General features: G+C 31.8%; 1 protein-coding gene across 7 annotated transcripts in view; it reads left to right on the top strand.

Annotated features, from left to right (window-relative positions):
• Actn (alpha actinin) overlaps positions 1-23,426 on the top strand; it is a 164,469-nt gene that overhangs the window by 124,971 nt on the left and 16,072 nt on the right. For all 7 annotated transcript variants that reach the window (XM_080176556.1, XM_080176554.1, XM_080176552.1 and 4 more), the window contains 10 exons: positions 2,175-2,371; positions 2,653-2,742; positions 7,120-7,207; positions 7,574-7,696; positions 8,715-8,878; positions 11,020-11,101; positions 11,661-11,789; positions 12,806-12,959; positions 20,742-20,809; positions 22,389-22,454. In XM_080176556.1, the coding sequence (XP_080032682.1) occupies positions 2,175-2,371; positions 2,653-2,742; positions 7,120-7,207; positions 7,574-7,696; positions 8,715-8,878; positions 11,020-11,101; positions 11,661-11,789; positions 12,806-12,959; positions 20,742-20,809; positions 22,389-22,454 (1,161 nt within the window). The remainder of the gene's footprint in view (positions 1-2,174; positions 2,372-2,652; positions 2,743-7,119; positions 7,208-7,573; positions 7,697-8,714; positions 8,879-11,019; positions 11,102-11,660; positions 11,790-12,805; positions 12,960-20,741; positions 20,810-22,388; positions 22,455-23,426) is intronic.

The raw sequence follows: 23,426 nt of genomic DNA, 5'->3' as shown, positions 1-23,426 counted from the left end.
TTAGAAAACGTTATAATAAAACTTTGGGGACTAGTGTAATGAACAGCCCCATGCCCCCTCCCTCCCTTTCTTTTACTTTTGGCGCTTGCATAGAGAGTTATCAATAATCATCAGCACCAAGGGTCTTAAAATGCCATAAGGAGGTAGTTACACCCAAATTTACTACCCTCCTGATCTGTTTAAACCATTATGGAAATAGAATCAGACTTTTGTTGTTCAATGGGACTAATCAAGGTTTCATTGTTGTTGATTGATTAAATGCATATTTCTCATGAGAACTGAAAAATCACAAATGTTAATAATAAAAAGACAATCCATTTAAGTTTTCTAACCATTTACAGTCAGATATATCAGGTATAGGTATAGGACAATGAATGACAATATTCAATTTATTTTCTATTTATAGAAATGTCCAATTTAGGATATAGATCAGTGTTTGGCTATTGAGAAATTGTTAAATGCAACAATATTTTTCATGGGATTTTCTTTTTAGAAATTCCATTTCACTCCTTTCCACCTTTCCTAGTCAGATATGTAAATCTAGGAAGGGTAATTTTGTTGGTAATCGATAAGAAAACAATAATTCAAGAGTTTGCGATTAAGGTATTTTATGTAGACAATATTTTAATGGATTATTTGATCAACCATGTAGTTTTCAAAATAAGTCTAATCTTACCAAATATTCAACAGTCATAAAACATCATTCTCTTGAAATTTATGCTGTTTATCCTATTTTATCAAAAACTAGCGGCAACGACCCTAGAGGCTTTAAAGGCACTGAGGGAAAAGTGGGAGGGGGCTAAAGTGGGTGGCGCTTCTCTCCCAAAATAGTAAAAACCTTTCGAGGACCTATTAAAAACCCTTGCTGTAAAGGAGAACCATATCGGCTCAGCAGTTGGCAAGATCATTCAGTACACACAGACAGACAGATAGATATCCTGTTTCTTTAATTATATTCAATAATAATAAAAAAGATATATGAAAAAAAGAATAATTTTTACCTACCTAATTTGTTTCTATTTAGCAAAATAATTATCACTGTCACAGTAGGAAAAAAATCTCTAGGATATCCTCTAAGGGATACTTTAATATAATTTCATTTATCATGGTGCCTATCATTTTTATATCATATTGGAATTTATTAAATATCGGGCATGTGGGGAAATATTCTCAAAAATAGATAGTATTATATAATATACTAGCAGCTACGCCCCTAGAGATGGTTGTGGAGGGGGAGTTTCTTCGATACAGACACGCATCCTCTTACTTTTATGATAGGATAACCAATGATTATAACTTGGTATAAATCAAAGAAAGAAATTTTATAGGTTTATTTTGTTACTTAGGTTTATTGATTTATGTCATAAAAAGCCAATAGAGAAAATGATGAAACAAAGCTGATCTTGTTTAGTTTATAAGAAATATAAAACTAATACTGTAAAATACTAATTAAAGTTACCTAAATTTATTATTAAAACTATCGAACAGATAATAATAAAAAAATCTTCTAAACTGAAATAAGATAAATCCTCGAATAACAGTTTCATTAAAAACTGACCTTTTTTTGTTCCTTTCTAAAATTCAATTACTACTGTCAATTTGTTGATGAAAAATAATTTAGTTTGTGTTCAAGTATTATTGGCTCGGACACAGATAGACTTTCTTTAAAAGCAAATTGTAGAAAATATTTAAAGACGTTTTCTTTGAATTTAAGTTCGTTCAAATTACCTTAGGTAGGTATGGGAAATAATGAGTTAGCTCTGGTTAGTATGGTTGGATTTCTGAGTACTATTCACCTATATCAATTAAAAAGATATATTCCAAAAATCAAAATTTACCCTTTAGTATTTATTATGTTCTCATTTATTTTTAAGAAAACATGTTTATATTCGATTGAAGTATTATTGGAATGATCTACTTATTATTTTATTTCCCAAAGTTAATAGTTAAAGAAAATATTAGAATTGTAATTATTAGATTTATAGAATTATATTGCAAAAAAGAAAACACTTGAATTACTTGACAAAACATTTACTATATTGGTTATTGGTGATAGAAAATTAAGCTCATTTTCAAATGAAATTATTATTTTATTAAAATTTGTTTGATTTCTTTAAAAAACGAGTCTCTTGAAATTTTTATGATAGATTTGTTCAACGTTTTTCAAATTTTAGGCTGAGATGGCTGCCAACCGTATCTGCAAGGTGCTGAAGGTGAACCAGGACAACGAGAGGCTGATGGAGGAGTATGAGAGACTCGCCTCCGACCTCCTGGAATGGATCAGGCGCACCCTGCCCTGGCTCGAGTCCAGACAGTCTGGCAACAGCCTCACCGCTGTCCAGAAGAAGTTGGAAGAGTACAGAGAGTACAGGTCAGTACACAGTGTACAAAGAGTACAAAAATCTAAAGCAATCAAGGTTGCGAAGTGGATGTAAGCTTTTCAGTGAAGGATGCGACATTTGGCCATAAATTAAATTGGTACCTAAAGTTTTCAAATACTTCTTTCGCATTCGTTGGATGAAAACTCTGATTATTTTTATTAATCTTGATTTTTGCTTAAAACAAGCTGTGTCCAAATTTTTCAACCAATATTTTTTTATTATATCATCAAGTTTTTTTCATGGAAATATCTAACAATTTTTAAATGTTTAGGAGAAAGCACAAGCCCCCACGTGTGGAACAGAAGGCCAAGCTGGAGACAAACTTCAACACACTCCAGACCAAGCTGAGGCTTTCCAACAGGTAGTCAATCATAAAAATATTTTTTACAAAAGACCATTCACGGAAGTAATTGATATATAATAAGTGGATATTAGGATATATTCTAACATAACTTGATAAAATGTTTTCACAGCTGGCTAATATAACGAATTTCCCCTCCCCACTTAAGACATAGTTACCCAATCCCCTACTCTGAACGAATTGATCAATATACAATGGCTATATTAGCAGCCCTTATTTGACGACAAAAATTTCCTCGTCACATTATCCACATATTCTATATCCAATATGGGAGTATAATGGACGTTAGGATCGACATTTAGATTTGCCTTCTATCTTTTCTTCAAAAGTATCTACTACTGATTTAGCTTATTATAGAAAGAAATTTACCTCAAAACGGCGGAAAAAAATGGTTGTAAAATAGATTTCCTTTAGATGAAATATCATCCTATATTGTGATATTAATTTTGATAGGGGAGTGATTACAGCCTCATCTTTATGGACAAAGTCCCAAAGCACCTATAAAGTAAATTAAAGTGAAGCTACGCCACTAAAATGTCTCCTTGCCCTTATCTAGACACTATAAAGACCATTATTTTATCTATCCTTAATGTTATTTAAGAGGTAAACTATGTTGCTTTCTCTCTCACTCTCTTTATATATATATAAAGAAGAATTATCTTAAGTATTGGCTACTTTTTTAAAGGGATGTTTATAAAGGTTGAAAAATAAAGGATAGTTGACTTTTTATTGACCTTACGACTCTTCAAAATAGCTCTAAACTTGTATTGATTTAAGCATATGGTTTCATTTTTTTTATAAAAAAAGTGTAACTTGCAGCAGGCTAAAATAACAATTCACTTCTTCTACACCATTTACCTCATCCCTTCCCCTTCACCTGGAAGAACGATATGACCATTAAACAAGTTCCATGTTACCAAGATAAATATACGACAATTTAAAATGATTTATAAAACTTAAACATAGAGTAATTTATTGCTACATATTTAGATAGACCAATCTTTCTATTGAAGCATACCAAATTTTCAACTTTTTTTATGAACAATCTTTATTGGGACTATATTGAATATAGTGGACTTTAGGGAAATCTTAGCTGCTGATACCAAATTGCTATCTTACTTTTCAATGTTACTTAACACATTGATTCAGATAGATGTTAAAAGAATAAGAATTAAATCTATCTCTTTTATTATTCTACTTAATTCAAGCTTCGATTTATATTAGAACTATAGGCTACGCCCTTAGAGACCTCTAAGGTCTCTTGAAGGGGGGTGGGGGTAAGTCAACCCTCTACTTTCAATTTATCTTTTAAAAAAATTGGGAGGCGGGGTATTTTTTTAGGGTTGTTTTCTCTTGGGTTGGTTTAAATAAAGCTGGAACTATTTGAAGCTTTACTTTGCAAGAGGACTATTTTAGTCCAGCGGTTAGTGAGATCTTAAGCTTTATACAGATTGACAGACACACAGACAGAGAGACATTTTATTACTTTATTTTATGATAGAATAATTTTAGAGGATTTTTTAAAAGAATCCTTATTCGTGTTGCTTAATATGATGGTATAGTCTTTACCTATAAAAGCATTGCCATCCAAACTTTTCTTCCTTTTCTTCAATTTTTTTTGCAGTTTTGATCATAGGGTTGGAAAGGATATTTGTTTAAGTTAGCAAGTTCAATTATGTCCAGAAGTTACAAACTTACTATATTTATAAAAGTAAGAATTGTCATTTTAGTATTGTCATTAAATCACTGAATATGGCACTTCCTTTGGTTAGCTAAATAAACTAAAACAATTAAAGATTTGTTTTAATTAAAAAATCCACCATAAAAAATTACAACCGTTTGTACCTTTCATGTCAATCAATTCTTAGTTACAGAGTAATTGAGCTATTTAAAAGGATGATTATATCCAATAAATAAGCCTTTAGTAATATTATCTAAATGGAGATAAAAAAAGCCACAAAAAGGAGAGATACAACTCGGGGAGGGAGGGGACATTTAGCCGTTTATTGCAACAGTCCCCAAAGTTTTATATTAACACCTTCGTTTACTAAAAAACTTTGGTGACTTGTATTTAATTTTTATTGGTTGGTTCATTAAGTCGAGTGTCCAAACGTTTCAACCATTAATCTTAATCTACAGAAGGGTTTATTTTTATCATCATTGGGGATGTACTTCAATTTATCAGCCATTGTCTTATCCCTTTAGATCCCTGGGTGCAACTTAAATCGGCTCAGTACCAATTAATTTTTAAAAATAATATGAAGAGCAGCTTTACTTGTAAGTAAATAACACCAAAAAGTATTGGAATAATCCGCTCTAAGTTTAGTATAAGTGTTAATGTTATGGCCACTTTGAGAAATCCTAGCAGTGTATCTAAATACTTTTATGGTGGGATGTCTTGATTTCTGCAAAGAGTGTAATTTTTTCGCGTATTTTCCGTAAAGTTGTGTGTTAGCGTTTAGTCAAATGCTCTTATTAAGTCAAACTGTTCTTAATTATAACTAAACTCTCAGTATAAAGGCAGAAGTAGGTTGCGGGTAAAATCCGTAAAGGTGTGTGTTTTAAGTCACATAAGGAATACACATATTTAGTGAATATTATCGTTCTACTACTGTTTTTAAGCCTTAAAACACACATCTTTACGGATTTTACCCGCAACCTACTTTTCCCTTTGACCACAATTAAGAACAGTTTGACTTAAATATAAACTAAACCATTACACACAACTAAAATATACGCGACAAAAATTACCTTCTTTATCACATTATTAAATCACCTGGGCCTCAAACTACCCCTTCTCCTTTGTTTTACTCTCATCAATAACCAATAATAAATGTATAAGTTAAGATGTATAACCCAGACAACCACCTGGATCCAATGTTAGGGACCTTTTTCGTCTGCTAGCAAATTGCTCTCTGTTCTTTTGTGGCGACTTGGCTGTTTTGATATTTCCGATGCAATTGGCTGATATTTAAAGACCAATTGAAAATCGGCATAGTGTCCATCCACGGGTTGGGGACATACAGTTATTCAACCCTTGCCCCTCTATTGTTTTACTTTAATTTACCAAAAACCATTATATGTTTGCTATTGTGAAACACTTGTGTGTGTGTGATTGTAGGCGGAATTTGCGGGACACCTTTTATGGACTATTTAGAGCCTGGCCTACCTATCTATTACTAAGGATACGGGGATAGAACAATTTTAAATAAATCAATCAGATTCCTAATCCTTGAGGGTAGTTTGGAAATATTGGGAGGAGTTAAGGGTTGTAAACTGTTATATATAGGATAAATTATTTTTCTAGGATCCGTACAATTAACATAACAATAATTGACTGACAGAAAAACTAACGGCTAAATATTTTAGATTAGTTTTCTCATCAAACAAAAAATTTATAAGCTTTTATTTGTCTCTCATGGTTACCTACTTATTATTTTATTATATTAAAAATGATAAAAAAAAAAAACTCTGTTAAACAATATTTAAATTTGAAGATTTTAAATATTAAAGAATATCTTTTTCAAGAAGACAGATTTTTTTTTTGGGGGGGGGGAGGATTAATTCGCATTGTTAAATATTTCCGTCAAGAATATTGACAATTAGATACCACTGAACCGCAGGGTCGGATGGGATATTACAAAGGGAGAAATTCTTATTCATATAACATCTCGAAAATATGGGGAATGTCACTTGTTAATGGATTTACCATGTAGGAGCTAATACAAATATGAAATAAAGATTATGAAAATATCTTTGGTTGCTAACACTAATTTCCATTTTTTACACAGATTTTGAACAATCTTAAATTTTCCTATTTTTTTTCTTTTACAGTGCAGGTACTTATTATAAAAATGTTCCAAAATTGAGTAAATCCGTAAATTATCATTAAATATGTTGTACAAACATTGAAAATTTGCCTTAATCGGCCATACCTAATGTTTATCTAAGTGAATATGTTCAAGGTGTAATGGCAAAAATCTGTCTTTTGAAATTAGATCTCTTATATAACAAGAGTTAGTACAATAATGATACTATGTATATTTTATATTAAGAAAAACTAATTTGCAACCTAATTTTTTTTTTCAGTCAAAAATACCAGTAACTTTAATTAGTACAATATATCTATAGTATAGATGTTTATACAGACAACAACCTCCCTTTCCTTTTCAAAGACCTCTTTCGTCTGCTTCTAAATTATTTTCTGCTACTTGGCTGTGTTAATATAAGCGACAAAATTGGTTGATTTTCAATTACCAAATAAGAAGGTTGCTTAAGACGGTTGCGATGGGGAGATACAGTTATTTAACCCTTTCTCCCTTTAGTGTTTTACTCTAATATTAGTACAATTTGTCTGAATAATGACTATTTTTCTAGACCTGCTTACATGCCAACTGAGGGAAAATTGATCACTGATATTCAGAGAGCTTGGAATGGTCTTCTTGGGTCTGAGAAGACCTTTGAGGTAAGTTTAAAATATTATGGGGGGGTTAAATATGACCAATTCTTTATTTAAGACGTCTTACATTTCTAACTACGATGTAAATCTATATCTACTGTCAGAGAATTTATAGTAATTAAAAAAATATATGGTAAAAAATCGTACTTTTTATTTTTAAGGTATAATTCCTGGAACGATAAAGCATTAAGCAGTATTTTGTAATTCTAAGTGAACTTATGTTTCATTTACTAGATTTGTATTTTTCTGATATCTTGATGATGTTGCAATGCTACTCAATAATCATTCTTTTTATTACATTATATCTTGTAATTATCCTTAAGATTACTTTCTAATTATCTAAAAGTCAAAGTTAGAAACTTATAATCCCAGGAATGGCTGTTGGCTGAGTTGATGAGACTGGAGAGACTGGAACATCTCGCCAAGAAGTTCAAGCACAAAGCTGACATCCACGAGGCATGGACTTCTGGCAAGGAGGAGATGCTCTCTTCCCAGGTATACACAATTATAGACTGACAGAACGACCGATATGTTATGTTATGTTATGTTATAGAAAGACAGACATACAAGTAGAGATACATAAACAGACATACATACAAGTAGATAGAAAGAAAGGCATAAATACAGGTAGATAGAAAGACAGACAGGCATACAATTAGATAGAAAGACAGACATACATATATACAAAGCTGACATCCATGAGGCATGAACTTCTGGCAAGGAGGAGATGCTCTCTTCCCAGGTATACACAATTATAGACTGACAGAACGACTGATAGAAAGACAGACATACAAGTAGAGATACAAAAACAGACATACATACAAGTAGATAGAAAGACAGACATACATACAAGTAGATAGAAAGACAGACATACATACAAGTAGATAGAAAGACAGACATACATACAAGTAGATAGAAAGACATACATACATACAAGTAGATAGAAAGAAAGACATACATACAAGTAGATAGAAAGACATACATACATACAAGTAGATAGAAAGAAAGACATACATACAGGTAGAAATAAAAACAGCATACAAAGCTGACATCCATGAGGCATGGACTTCTGGCAAGGAGGAGATGCTCTCTTCCCAGGTAGACACAATTATAGACTGACAGACCATAAAATAGAAAGACATACATAAGTAGATTGCTAGAAAGATAAAATAGTGTATTTAGACAAACAAGAGTCAGACAGATAAACAGGCATCTAGAATATCTAGAATATAGATAGTTACCAAACATAACATAATAACAACCAATTTTTTGTACTGGTAAAAATAGCCATAGATTTTCCAGTATCCCTTTGAAATCGATTAATATTCGCTGGATTAGAACTGGTTCTCAGCCATAATGAAAAATCACGTTTAGCATCGAATATAAAAATAAAAATCATAAAAAATACCAGTTTTGTGATCCCGCTTCATAAATAATCCTATATCCGCGAAAGATTCAATTTTCAAACTTTTTTTGTTTTATAAGTTTAAACTATATCTTTTAATGATGTCAGGATTACAAGAACTGCAAAATTTTCGAGCTGAAGGCCATGAAGAAGAAGCACGAGGCCTTCGAGTCCGACCTGGCCGCTCACCAGGACAGAGTCGAACAGATCGCCGCCATCGCCCAGGAGCTGAACGCCCTTGACTACTGGGACAGCGCTGCTGTTAATACTAGGTAATTTTTTTCTCCAGTATAGTTTCGAAACCGATCAATATCCGGTTTATTAAAACCGGTTCTCAACCATACTGAAAAATCTTGTATCGTACCGTATTATATCCAGTTTTCTACGAATATAAAAATGTACAATCATAATATTAAAACCAGTTTTTTTAGCTCGTGTTTATTGGCATCTCGAGGCTAACAAAACTGGTTTTAGTCTTATATGTGTACATTTTTATCGCGGGAAGCTGTTTCTAATACGATGTGAAAAATAACTAATACAACTGTGAAAATAATTATTTATTCAATGTCCATTAAATCAGATTCTTGTACTTTTATCATATTTTTTATTAATATCATTTTTTTTATTTCTTAGAATTTTATTATTAATGGGCAATTTTTATATAGTATTTTTGAAAATGCATAAAAAATGATGAAAAATTCTCCAATATCATTTCCTCCTCATTCCTATCATATAAAATTATTTTATTGTAAAAAAATTGCTTTGAACCTTTAGATAGGTTCAACCAAGGTTAACATTTTCAAGGTTTGGAATTAATAGAGGTTTGGACCTATTCGTAATTTTTCACCGTGATTAGATACAACAGTTGTTCTTATCTTCAAAGTAACAATAACAACGTTACAACATTCTACTCTTCAAAAAGTAATGCATATATTAAAAGTATGGGATCAAGGGAAAAAAATTAAGTAGTTGGGTACGTCGTATTTTCACAGATGTTTTAATCCTATTTCTAGACCCAATTTTGCGGAGCCAATTTCCTAACCCTGCGGGGCAATCATTAGCATTTACCTAACCTAAAATAACCTATCAAAAGCTACTGTAAAAATACCACGAAACCTGCTACTTCGTTATCTTTCCATGATCAATTTTAATTTTTTTCCCTTTGAAGAGATGTATGCAAGTAAGTAATGATTTTAAAAAACTGTCGTACAATGAAAGTTAATGTCAATAAATTGTCCTATTCTGCCACGTTTATGTAAGTATGCCATGATTTGAAGAAGAGGAATATTGTGCATGAATATAAAATTATTGTTACGTGACTTGAATCTTGCGTACACACCACACACACACAAACACAGGAAGGAGGGATGAATGAAACTTTCAAAATATTCTAAAAGCTGTAAGTTTTTTTGTCTTAAGTTCAAGATTTCGTTGACTACTGAACCGATTGCTTTTTCCATTATAGGGAAGCTTCACACGGGTCCCAGAGTTTGTCTTGGCTATTTTAATTTAAGATTTAAGTAATTGGATGGTTTTATGTTATTTTTTCCAATCTTCTAATACAGAGCTTCTAGATGCTAGGGGCGTAGCTATTAGTAGAAACAAATTGTATTAGTTAAGGTTCCTAAATTTTTTTATTTATCAAAGAATTTTTTTTGTAAATATTTAAATTACGTTTAGATAAATTATGCTCTTTTTTATGTATTTGATAAATGAACAATAATAAATATTTTTATTAATAGGTAATTTTTGAAAGTTTTCATTAGTCTATATATTCTTTGATTCTTGCTTTGGCTTAAATATTCTTTCTCCGAATACACCTTTATACACACTTTTAGGGCGGATTTCTGTGGTCTTTTATTCATATGATTTCACACTAAAGAATCAGGATAGCACAATCTTAAATCTTATTGTTAAACTATGATTTCAAGTTACTATAGACTTCAATTTTGTAAACTTTTCCAAAGTTCAATACATTTTATAGACATAAGTACAAAAGGAAAATGGTACAAAAGCATTTTGAAGCAAAATTTATATTATTTGAATACTTAACCATGTAATCTACATATTTTAAACAGCATAATTTAGTGATCCTTGAAGGAAAAAAATACATTTTTCATTTTAAAAGTCATTAATTTTTATTATAGAAATTTATATTATTAAATAAAAAACACGAGCGATTGTGCCCCTAGCATCTAGGGGCTCTTTAATATACTCGAGGGGATATAAAAAGTCAGAAAAATAGCCTAAAACCATACTCAGACTTATTTTAATAATAAAACAGCCTAATATCATCTCAGGGGTTGTAAGAAGCTTTACTGTAAAGGAGTTCATAGGTCAGAAAAAAAAACTTTCTACTTTATAAAATAGGAAATATTTATTTTACTCCTAATTAACGTTTTTTTCTTGTTAGATGTCAGAAGATTTGCGACCAGTGGGATCGTCTTGGAACACTCACCCAACAGAGAAGAACTGGCATGGATGAGGCCGAGAAGGTAGATAGACAGATTGACATTTGGATAGGTGGACAGAGAGATGGATAGACATATAGATGGACAAACAGATATATTATCATGGAACACTCCCTAAAAGGAAGTACTGGCATGGATGAGGCTGAGAAGGTAGATAGACAGACAGACAGATGGATAGGTAGACAGATAGATGGATAGATATATAGATAGACAGACAGATATATGTTTTTCATGGATCACTCCCAAAAAAGAAATACTGGCATGGATGAGGCCGAGAAGGTAGATAGACAGAAAGACATACGGATTGGTGAACAGATAGATGGATAGACATATAGATAGACAAACAGATATATTCTCATAGAACACTCCCGAAAAGGAAGTAGTGGCATACAGTCAGTCAGACATTTCGATAGATAGACAGACAGTTGAATATTAGTTTAGGCAGATGATTATATTGACATGAAGATAGATTTATATTTATATTTAAAGCTCAAATACCTTCAATGTCTAAAAGTATAGCCAGACAGAAAATAGAGATAGCTTAACAAGAAATAGGTAACTACTAATCAGTGTTATTTTCCAGGTTCTGGAGCGTGTGGACAGCCTCCACTTGGAGTTTGCCAAGCGCGCCGCTCCATTCAACAACTGGCTCGACGGTACCAGAGAGGATCTCGTCGATATGTTCATTGTTCACACCCTTGATGAAATCCAGGTATACAAAATAAGCAATTTCAAGAACGTTCAAGCTTTTTTTGGTGGGGGTAAAATTAGAATTTTTAAATTGAGGGGGGGTGTAAAATGATAGTTTCAAAGTTTAAGGGAAGTAAAAATTATTTATTTTTCAGGCCTGCCTTAACACATTTTACTTGGGATAGGGGATAGTGCATCAAATTTTCGTCAAAAGATGAAAAAAATCTTTTTTGAGGGTTTGGGGGGATTCTCAGTGGGGCTGTGCCCCAAAGTGTGGTAGGATTTACCTCAACCCCATTATTTTTTTGTTTACAAAAAAATTACAGAAGGGGGGACATTTTTCTTTTTTGTGGGAATGAGGGTGTCCACCCCACTCCCCCCCACCCTCGAGAAAAAGGCTTAAAACCACCGCAGAACTGTTATTAATATTTCCTTGAAGAGTAGAGCCCAATCGTAAATCGTCCTACTTTCTACTTCAGATGAGAATATTTTATGTAGTCTTAATAATCTAACTTTAGGTTGGTGAACGTTGGTGTAAACTAGTTTTTCTTTGAATGCCTTATCCCCTGGAGTTTAAACATTTTACTTTCAAGTTTTGCCCACAAAATCTGTGCATAGATAATTATTCTTAAAAACAATTAGAACTGAACAGTTAATAATTATTTTTAAGTTAGATACATACTTACATGTAGAATTAATTTATGTATTACATTTTTTGAGAGTAGAAAAAGTACGTATTAATTCATAGATTTTTTTAATAAGAAAGTTATTTTATCTTTAAATTTATATAAGATAAAGATTTAGCCCTGCTTATAAAAGAAACACAAAAATACCTAAAAATAGCCTGAAGCCGTCCATAGACTTGAATGTAAAAATAAAATAGTCTATGACCATCCCAGAACCTATGTGAAGCTTCCCTAAAACGGAGAACTCCATAGTAGTTAAAATCTTAAGCTTCAGGTACAAAAATATACTTTATATACTAGTGTCACCTTGATATAAAACAGCATGAATATTAAACATAATGTTATTTTCTAGGGTCTGATCGATGCCCACGCCCAGTTCAAGGCCACCCTGGGCGAGGCTGACAAGGAGTTCAACGCCATCATCGCCCTCATCCACGAGTGCGAGAGCTTCGCCAAGCAATACAATGTGCCAGGCGCCACCATCAACCCTTACACTAATCTTACAGGTAAGATTATTTGTCTACTCCGGAGATTTTAATTGACATATATGTAAGATTGTTTCGTAATAGTTGTTTATTGCATCGTATTATACCCAGGTTTCCGCGGGTTGTAAATTAAAACGTGTATTAATACTATGATTTATATTTCATTATTCGTAGAAAATTTACTTAAATACGATTCAATACATGAATTTTCAGTATTGCCAAGAACCGGTTCTAATTGGTGTCGAAGCAACACTGGAAAAATAATCTTAAATACATAATAATACTAAAACCTGAAGGGAAATTATATTTGTTGTTGATAAAAATAAGTTTCCCTATGACTATAAATAGGTGTGCATCCACATGTAGTTCATGGCGAAATGTTCCTGGTAACGATTATATTAAAAAAATCTATGAACTTTAAAGGCTTTCCCAGTGCATTATGGTATATTGGCTATTCCAGATTATTTATAGGCCTTCTTATAACGATTAACAAGGTGTGCAGACTTTTACGTTCAGCCGTTTGGCAGCTAGCAGCCTTTAAAGTTCATAGAATTTTGAAGGAACATTTTACAGTGAACTGCATTAGATCCAACCTGTTAATTTATTTGGTATTGTGTCTTTTCGCGAATATGAAACAGTATGCTGAAATTATTGTTCCCCACTGTATAAGTAAGTGTTGTGCTTATGATATTTATATTGTTATTCTTGAGTATTCAGAGGACAGTCAAATTTATATTTGTAACCGATGGAAAATAAAAGATTTCGGCTAATATATTTTTTAAGTTAAAATTTTACTGTCAAAAAAAAATATATCAACGGATGCAATAGCTGACATATATTCAAATTTCAACGTGTAATTTTTGTACAGAAATTAGAGGCCTCTAGTTGCACTTTAAATATTTTCAGGTATTGCATTATTAGTAGCGAATTTCTGTTGGGAGGGAGGTAGAACCCCTCGACAAAAAATAATTATAAACCTTCCCAGGGCCTTTGAATAGGTAGCTACTTTGTAAAGGAGAACCATAACAGTTAATCGGTTAATATGTTGGTACAGACACACACAAGAATAGAAATAGTTTCCCTTGGAAGAGATGAGAAAAGTGAATTATTATCATTGAACAATTATAGAATCAATATCTTCAATATTCCTTACCATATGCATTGACATGAAAAGAAAATCATATTCCAAATAGTAGTAAGATGTATTTGTGTGTGTGAGTGTGGGTATTTTAGAAAGATCTCGTAAACGGCTGGACAATTTTGGGAGATTGGGCGAAAGAGGACGAAACCAAACACCTTTCTAAAAATTCGTTATTATCAGTAAATTATCTCAACTAATTTTATGCCATTTAAGTTTCTAAAGTTTTAAAATCCACCAACAAACAAGAAATAACCATTACTACTGAAAGAGTTTTCACCTAACTTTTATATTACAGTATAATGCTATAACTGTTGGATCATATCTGTTGTTGCTGCGTTTTTTATGGACATAATTGTCTTATTTAACTCATGTTTGTTCATTTCAATATGGAAATGAAAATCTTTCCGTTTTCTTCGGGTACAATTTAAGTTAATATAGACATTCTTTCCAGAGAGAGAGGGGATAGTGGGCTGATTATTACACTAGTTTTATGTGTGTGTGTGTGTAGCCATAGTTTCTTAGTGTTTGGACCTAAGTAGTCATGGAGTAGGACGAGACACTTTTGTATGCTAACACCAGGGCCAGCTCAAGGTCCACGCTCAAGTACAAGTACTTGACCCGCTGTCTCAAGGGACCTACTCATTATTACCTCACCCTCGCCGAGTATGGCAGGTGTCCCAAATTAAGTCACCGTAATGAATGACGCTCTCCGCAGAGGAGCTTGGGATAAGGGTAGTACTGATATTATGTACTTGACTATTAAGTATCCAAACTTACTCAATAATCCCCTTCTTACACAACCAGGGGAAGTTGCGTGAATGTATTCAACTGAGAAATTCGAGTTGCCATATGGGGACTAGAACTCGAACTCTCATCACCGTAACTCAGTGCGTTACCACTGAGCTACGACGCCCCTTACACTAGTTTTATAATAGCATTTATTTAATGAAAACTGTTTCTTATTTGTTGGCTTAACATCTTTGGGGGCTTTAGTGAATTTTGATTGGTTGGTTAATTAAGTTGATTGTTCAAACGTTTCAACCACTAATTGTTATCTACAGAAGGGGTAATTATTGGGGTTGGGCCGGATATCCGGCAAATATCCGGTTATCCGGTCAAATTTGTATCAACATTTGTGATTTACATCAATTCATCGGCCATTGTCTTATCCCTTCAGAACCCTACATTCTTTCTCTCCCATAAAGTGTTAATACATACTATGATCATCTTAATATTCTTAGCTGGGGAAAAAAAAGTATATGGAAAGAAAAAACATATATAAAAACTATATAATTCGGTCCTATGACAAACGCAGGAGTGGACACTTAACCTAACATAACCTATTTTAGACCTTCTTTTAGGTTTTTTATGCCTAACCCCTGCGGGGGGCTTATTTGTACATTCATATCTTAACCTAACCTAATCTGTATAGAAATAATAAATTGAATTAATATTTTAACACTCCTGCGTTTGTCCTGGAACCTGTAATTCCTTACCATCTTAAACAATTTTTTATTATATCGACAAAATATAGTCATTTTCAGAGTATTGTTACATGGTAGTTATAGGTTTCTCCTATTATTGCATATTATTTGGCTTAATATTTACATAAGATTAAATTTATAGTTAACCCTGATTACATTTCTTTAATGTTGTAATGGCGAAATGTGATGGTTAAAAAATACATGCGCTACATTCTGCCTTTGGCAGCTTTATATTTCAAGGGAAAGAAAATGCGCAGAAAAATCGTTGCTATTGCCCTATGCCCTCTTTAATTGTTCTTTGATAGTTTAGATTAAAAATATTAGCTATTACAAAAAAATTTCTAATTTTATCTTCAAACAAAAATTAACATATTAAGTAAATTTTAATTTTTATTATATAACAATTTTTATCGTACATTGAATTTTTTTTTTCATTTTTAAAAGTCTATTTAAAGCAATTTATTAAAATTTCCACCTAATTTGTAACATGTGAAATATAAACCTATATGTTACATATAAATGTTTAATTTTTAACAACTTCCTTTTGATTGGATTTGTTCCTTCTTTAAAATTTAAAAAATATATATTTTTATTTTTAGCTATGTGATTTTAGAACATACATACCTTTGGTGTCATTTTTTATCAAATTGAAATATAATCCATTCCATATACCCAGGGAGTAAGGGAGGGGACAATGGGCAATTAATTCAATTTAAGAGGGTTCGCTGAAAAGCAATGGAAACCAGATTTATCAAGAAAATTTTACCAAAATTGTAAAGGGATCATGGTAACCTAATTTAGAACAAAATTAGTTCTAAGAAAAAAATCATTTACTTGAAAATTAAATTATCAACACATCACAATGTAGTAAACATTCTGTAATTAATCACTAGAAAAATCTTGTTTAGAACTACCTCAAGTTCTCAACCCTTCTGATATATTTATAACTGACCCCTAAATTCAAGCGGTTCTTAGATTATTTAATACATAAATATCACAGTAGAGTTTCTATACATGAAAAGACATTTTCTTGGGAAAAAATATTTGTTAAAACCAGCGATAAATAACAAACTTTTCTGTCTGCATATTCAAAACTAGCTCAGCTAGTTAGCGGGGCATTGATGCGCAAGTCCCCAAAATCAGTAAGAATCTGCTGTATTCGTGCACATTCCCTTTAAGCCAGTCCCCAAAGTCTGAGACTCCTTAAAATTGAATATTCGATCCATTGTCCCCTCCCTTACTCCCTGCATATACCTACCTAGTTGTTTATCATGAAAATGATTTTAAAAACTTAAATGCTATAATAAATTTATGTGGGGATTTTTTATGGTATGCTTTAACCCCAGGGGAAAGTGTAAAAAAAGTTCCCCCTAGAGGTGAGGGCTATAAAGTAAATTGGTACCACACTTTACCAGAACTTTTACAATGTCTATGGACAGTTTCTACAGTCTTATACTTATAGTATTATAACAGTACATAAGCAAGCTTGAATAGACTGAAATCTACGGTAATTATTTGTATTATATGACTGTAATAATCTTTCTTAGTAAAAGTTGAACAATTTAGTTTCTTTCTTGTGGAATCATCATTTTTATACACTTTTTACAGACAAGGGTCAGTCAGCCGCTTAATTTGAGTCTGGCTTTTCCATGGATCTAAAGGGATAAGACAATGGCTGATATATTGATATACATCTCAAATGATGATACACCAAATTACCCCTTTGGTAGAATAAAATTATTAGTTGAAACGTTTAAACAACCAACCAATCAAAATTTACTCAAGTCCCTAAAGTTGTTAAGCCAACGAATAAAAAACGTGAATAAAACTTAAGGGACTAGTTTAATAAACAGCCCATTGTCCCCTCTCTCTCTTTGTTTTTAATCTCTAAACTTTTATCGGTATGCTAACATCGGCCCAATGTTTTTTTTACGAATGCGGTTAATTTATCCGCAGAAAGCGGTTGGCTTCCCCTGACCTAAAGTTGATAAAATTACTCTATAATAGCAATCATTTTCTTAGAAACTATAGACACTGAATAATTGTACTAGACTAAAATTATCTTTTTATCATTAAATTATTTTGTACTTGATTAACTTTTAAAGATAAAACAAAGTAGAAATTTTTTTATAGAACATCGAATAGTACGTCTAGTTTCAGGTAGAAACTGTTGAATAATAATTAGAAGCTTTTTTATTTTTTAACATGTAGTTTTCAATATTTATTTCATTAACTGTAAAGGAAATTTTTAAAATGATAGGTAGATTCTCAGTAGCCTTAATGTAACTACCTCTTTATTCTTAAAAATAAGATGTATTTTTCTTGTTAATTTTAGCATCATTCATTTATTTTATTTCTGTAGGAAAGTTTTCATAATTCATTAATTATAAGGAAAATACCCAGAATTATATATTTGGTAGAGTTGTAACAGTTAGGTTGTTTAATTTAAATCCTAACAGGTCCCAGGGGGGTAACAAACTTAAATGGGGTTCTAGGGACTTTCTGTTATTGTACGATAGCATTTCAGTATAGGATAGCATATGCTGTTAGTCATCTGTTATTATACAAATTATATGACTTTAGGGCCGCATATAGCTAGTCTTTCCATTTACCATAGTTCTTAAGAGTAAGGAGTAACATAGTACAGGACAATCTAAAATTAGATAAAATAATCTCCTCCAAATGTTTACCAATCAAAATATGTAGAATTAGGGGAAGGATTACTTATTTTCACCAAAATAGTTGTATGTTAGTGTTTACTCAAATGCTCTTATTAAGTCAACCTGTCCTTAATAATATTATATGGTCAAAATTAAGAACAGTTTGACTTAATGCACACAACATTTCAGAAAATACGCGAAAAAAATTACCCTGTTTTTCATTATCCTATCCCTTTAAAAACCACGAAGGTTTAATAATAAACCATTCATGAAAGTATGAATTTATGCAGTTTATGTTCTTTCCAATATTATCCCCTTTTCCGAGAAGGAAGTGTGTCTCATGCTAAAATCCATCCAAAACGTATAGATATTTATTACTCTTCTTGTAGTATTAGTAGAGTTAGTTCTTCTTAGATCTTCATTTTTCTGAACATAAAGTGTTTTAAATCATGAAAATGAAAGTATGTCCTTTTATGTATTATGTATTTACACATTTTTGCATCACATTTATATACACCTTTTTTCATACTTTTAAATTAATGTTCTGCTTATTAAGTTTTAACACTCTACAAGAGTCTTTGTTCGTAAGTCCTTGCTTTCGATTTTAGAGCTTTGCTTTTATGGATGTTGTCATCCTTGTTTAAACGGAAAGTGTGTTCTTTAATGGAAACCATTTCAAAAGATAAATAAATGAATAAATGTATTTTAAAATAGGTATTTAATGAATGTTCTGTAATTTTATGTAAGATTTACCATAACAAAACTTTAAATTACTTTAATTCCATATTTAATTATTATGAATAAGGGACCTTGTATTCAATTTCCCGTAATTTTAATCAGCTTGACTTAATTAAAGCATGAATAAATTTAGCTCTCTCATTTGATCAGCAGATATAGAGATACTTTAACATTTTTTCTCGTATTCATTCGAATCCGGTGGATAGGAACCGGTTCTCATCCATACGAAAAAACTATGTGTAGCATCGTATTATATCCAGCTTTCTGCGAATATAGAAATGTTCAATCATAAGAATAAAACCAGTTTTATTAGCCCGTGCCTTTGGCACCTCGGGGCTAAAAAAAACTAGTTTTAATCTTATAATTGTACATTCTATATCCGCGGAAAGAGGTTTATAATACGATGAGAGAAATAACTATTAACTTGAATCAAAAAAACAAACCACTTCTAATGTTTATCAAGTTCGTTCAGGGAAACGTAAATAAAATTTAATAGTCCCTTTTTTATTGTTAAGGCTTCCGGCAGACAAGAAAAACTTATAAAAGCCATATAAGAAATATATATTTAAAATACATATATAGCACAATAGCAATTTTATTATTCAACACAACAAACAAATATAAATATGCAAAAATACACAATTTTGATATATTCATTTCTACAGTTGTTACAAATATCTAACAATTTATTCTCAACTTTTTATTATTTCGTTTTGTTTCATGAATTTTTTATTAAACATTTTAGTTTAAAATTTAAATTGTATAGGTGCCTGAAGTACATTTAACGAGTGAGGGTATTTGGGGCAGAATATGACAATATTGAAATAAATCGGAATGCCTTTTACCAGAAAGTTTTTAAAATGCACCAATAAAGGTCTCATTGTGATTGTTAAAGTTACCATTTCATAAAAATTGTAAGCATAAATCACAAGAATATCGTTCAAATATTATATATTAGAGTTTAATGTTAAGTCTTGATAATTAAAAAACTACATGGTAAAATATAACTTATTTTGTTTATATACTTTTCAAATGCATATGATATCATAGAACAGGAAAAAATACCTGGATCACTAATTTAAGTTCAAGTGCATTTCATAAAATCAAGCCAATAGGAATTTTTTTACATTTTCAAAATATTATTAAACATAACTTACTATTTTTCAATAATTCTTTCCCTAACAAATAATGTTTAAAAGGCTGTTTATGTTTCTTTAACAAGTATTATAAATTTTGTTTTGAGAAAAGGCAATGATTTATAGCCTATAAATCAATATTTTTCTTAACAAAAAATAGAAGAAGATAGTAAAATACACCTTGAAGCAAAATATATCTAAGAAACAAATGCATTTAGCATTACGTAACAAATTTATGTGTATTAAAGGATGAATTGCCAACTGCAGTGATTTGCATTTAGAATTATATAATATTATTGACTATCTTTAGTTTTTATTGTTATTTTTTGAACTCATTTTATTAAATTTGATTCTAGCCAGAGAGAAAGGGATCAATGGGCTGTTTATTACACTAACCCGCAAAGTTTTATAACAACGTTTCTTAACAGACTTTAGTGAATTTTGATTGGTTTGTTCATTAAGTTGCGTGTTCAAACGTATCAACCACTAATTTTAATCTATAGAAGGGTAAATTTTTCTCATCATTTTCATGTTCATGTATTTATCGGCCATTGTCTGACCAATGAATAAGGACCAAAGTAGCATTCTAAATAGACGGCATAATTTTGCCTGTCATACTACTAACGTATGTTATTTCCATTTAGGTAAGGATGTTCAGTCCAAGTGGAATGAAGTGAAGACTCTTGTGCCCCAGAGAGATCAGACTCTTCAGGTACAGTAGCACACTATTTACAACAAAAATTTGGGGGGGGGGGGATTTTCTTTTTGTGTGGTTATGGGGGACGGGTGTCTCACCCCCAAAGAAAATAGCTTAAATTCACCGCAGGACTAATAGCTATATTCCTTTAAGAGTAAAGCATAATTGATTCAGAGTTACTGAAATCTTAAGCTTCAGACAGACGGACGGACATACAGACATCGTTTTGCTTTCCATTATAGATTACTAGAGGCCACTAGGGGCACTTGCATGAAGGAAAAGGATAGGGGGGGGGGATTAGACCCTCAACTTTTGATTCTAGTTTAAAAAAGAAAAAGTAAAAAAATGGGGGATATTACATATTTTACAAAGATTGATTATTGTATTTTATTGATTTTAAGTATAATTTTTGGACACCCTGTAAATAATAAATTTGTGGATAATAATGAAAACTAAAAGGGGAAATAATATTGATAATCCTTATTTACTTGTTACTCTCTGATAACGATATTGTTATTTGATAATGATTTATTTACCATTATTCTGGTATGGTTCTAATAACATCTAGACCTTTCTAGTATTATAAGTATTGTTATACATTTAATTTTTAAATTAATCAAAAAAAAATATTAATTAAACTTCTTATTATGAAATTATAATTTAAAGACTAGGTAGGTACAAGAAATCTATTTTCTTTTTTTGGGGTGGGATCATTTAAAAGGACTCTCCACAGAAAAATCAACTTTGGATTTTTGAAAATCTAACCTGAAACTATTATTCTCTGTTCAATTTTAGGCATTTTTTGTTTTTGTGGCATCGCGATCGAAGCCCTTTGAAAATTTTGTCCGCCGCCTATTTGTACTGCCGCTATAACAACATATACTACACTTTCCTCCACTCAATATGTGTTCGCCGCTAAAGAACATTTGCTCCATTGCAACCGGCCGCTCTACGATTTATCCTCTTCCTTGACTGGACAATCCTGCCGCCTCCATTTTGTGTTCGCCTCCGCCAAATATAACCATCTTTTGCCGCAGTTGCCGCATTCATCGCCCTTCTCCGCCGCTACTCCGCTATACATTGCGTACGTAGCTATACACAACACCCCCAGCCTCCATTTAATTTCTGAACAAGGAAGAGGGGAGCATGTATTAAAAAGCGACGTACAGCGGAGTAGCGGCGGAGAAGGGCGATGTATGCGGCAACGGCGGCAAAAATAGAAGCTAAAAATCACTAAAGCAGCACAAATTAAATGGCGGGAGGATTCACTTAAAGGAGGTAAAAAATTTCAAAGGGCTTCGATCGCGATGCCACAAAAACAAAAAATGCCTAAAATTGAACAGAGAATAATAATTTCAGGTTAGATTTTCAAAAGTTGATTTTTCTGTGGAGAGTCCTTTTAAGGTCGAATTCTCTTAGGAGGGTGATGATACCCTTCCCACAAACCTTCCCTGAACCAATGATAAGATACATTATAAAGGAGAACCATATCGGTTCAGCGGTTAGCGAGAACCATCGGTACAGACCGACATATAGACAGACAAGACATCCTGTTAGTTTTATTTTAAGTTTCTAATATTTAAACACTTTCTAGGATGAGCTGAAGAAACAGCAGAACAATGAGGCTCTTAGAAGACAATTTGCCGAAAAATCAAACCAGGTAATCAATTTGTTTAAAATACTTGCTAACATAAAATCGAAGCTCTTAAACCAAACTGAGAGTGTCAAAACTTAATAAGCAGGATATTAGTTTTGAAGTATAAACAATATAGTACATAAAATTGCGTAAATACAATTTTAATGGCGTACTTAAATTTTTAGGACTTGATTATAGAAAGGCTTAGCTTACAATGTTATAAATTGTTGTCCTAGGAATTGTTGTTCCAAAAATTAGATAACTAGGATAATTATGTCATATAAAAAAAGATGCCAAAAATATTAAAAATCAGCATGTTTTGAATAGTCGTACGTACTTTCTAGCATCGTCTATAGAGTTGCTACTGGTGTTCTAGGAATCCTCATCGTGAGTTTGAAATAGATATTAGGAATTAATTGACGGAAAGAGCTAACCGGACGCAAAGACCCTATTAATAGAAAAGCTTAAAAAAAAAATATTTTAAACTTTTTCCTTTACCCGATTTCTATTGCTGCAATAAATGCTAAGCAGTTTTCACAAATATAGGCGAAAACTTTTTAGCTTAGCAATATAGGAAAAGGAAATAAGATATAAAACAAGGATGATTATGATCCAAATGGGCATATTAGTAATACCTGTGTTTTGAATCATATTTGAAAAGGGAATATTGTAAATAAATTGTATAAATCCACTATTAGTTGCGCCAAATCTTTAAAGAAAGGGAGGCATGGTTATTAGCCTCAACCAATCCCAGGTCCCATTCTAGGCTTTCCTGAAAAGTATAACTTTATCTGCATAGTAATTTTAGAATGACTTTTTCTTAACAATAATATCTGTAAGTTTTGCAATTAAAAATGTCATCTAAGATAATTATTTTAAAAGAGACATATGACAAAGTAGATTATAGAGTTGGTACACTCACAAAAATATACATAAACTTAGTCTACCTCTTTTTCATGGAAGATAAGTATTCTAAAGTAAAAAGATTAAACTTTT

Source organism: Acartia tonsa, chromosome 11 (assembly GCF_053477335.1).
Source record: "Acartia tonsa isolate MP-2025a chromosome 11, ASM5347733v1, whole genome shotgun sequence".
Lineage (NCBI taxonomy): Eukaryota > Metazoa > Arthropoda > Copepoda > Calanoida > Acartiidae > Acartia > Acartia tonsa.
Note: the sequence above shows the minus strand (reverse complement) of the source record. Positions and strands in the feature narration are given on the sequence as shown.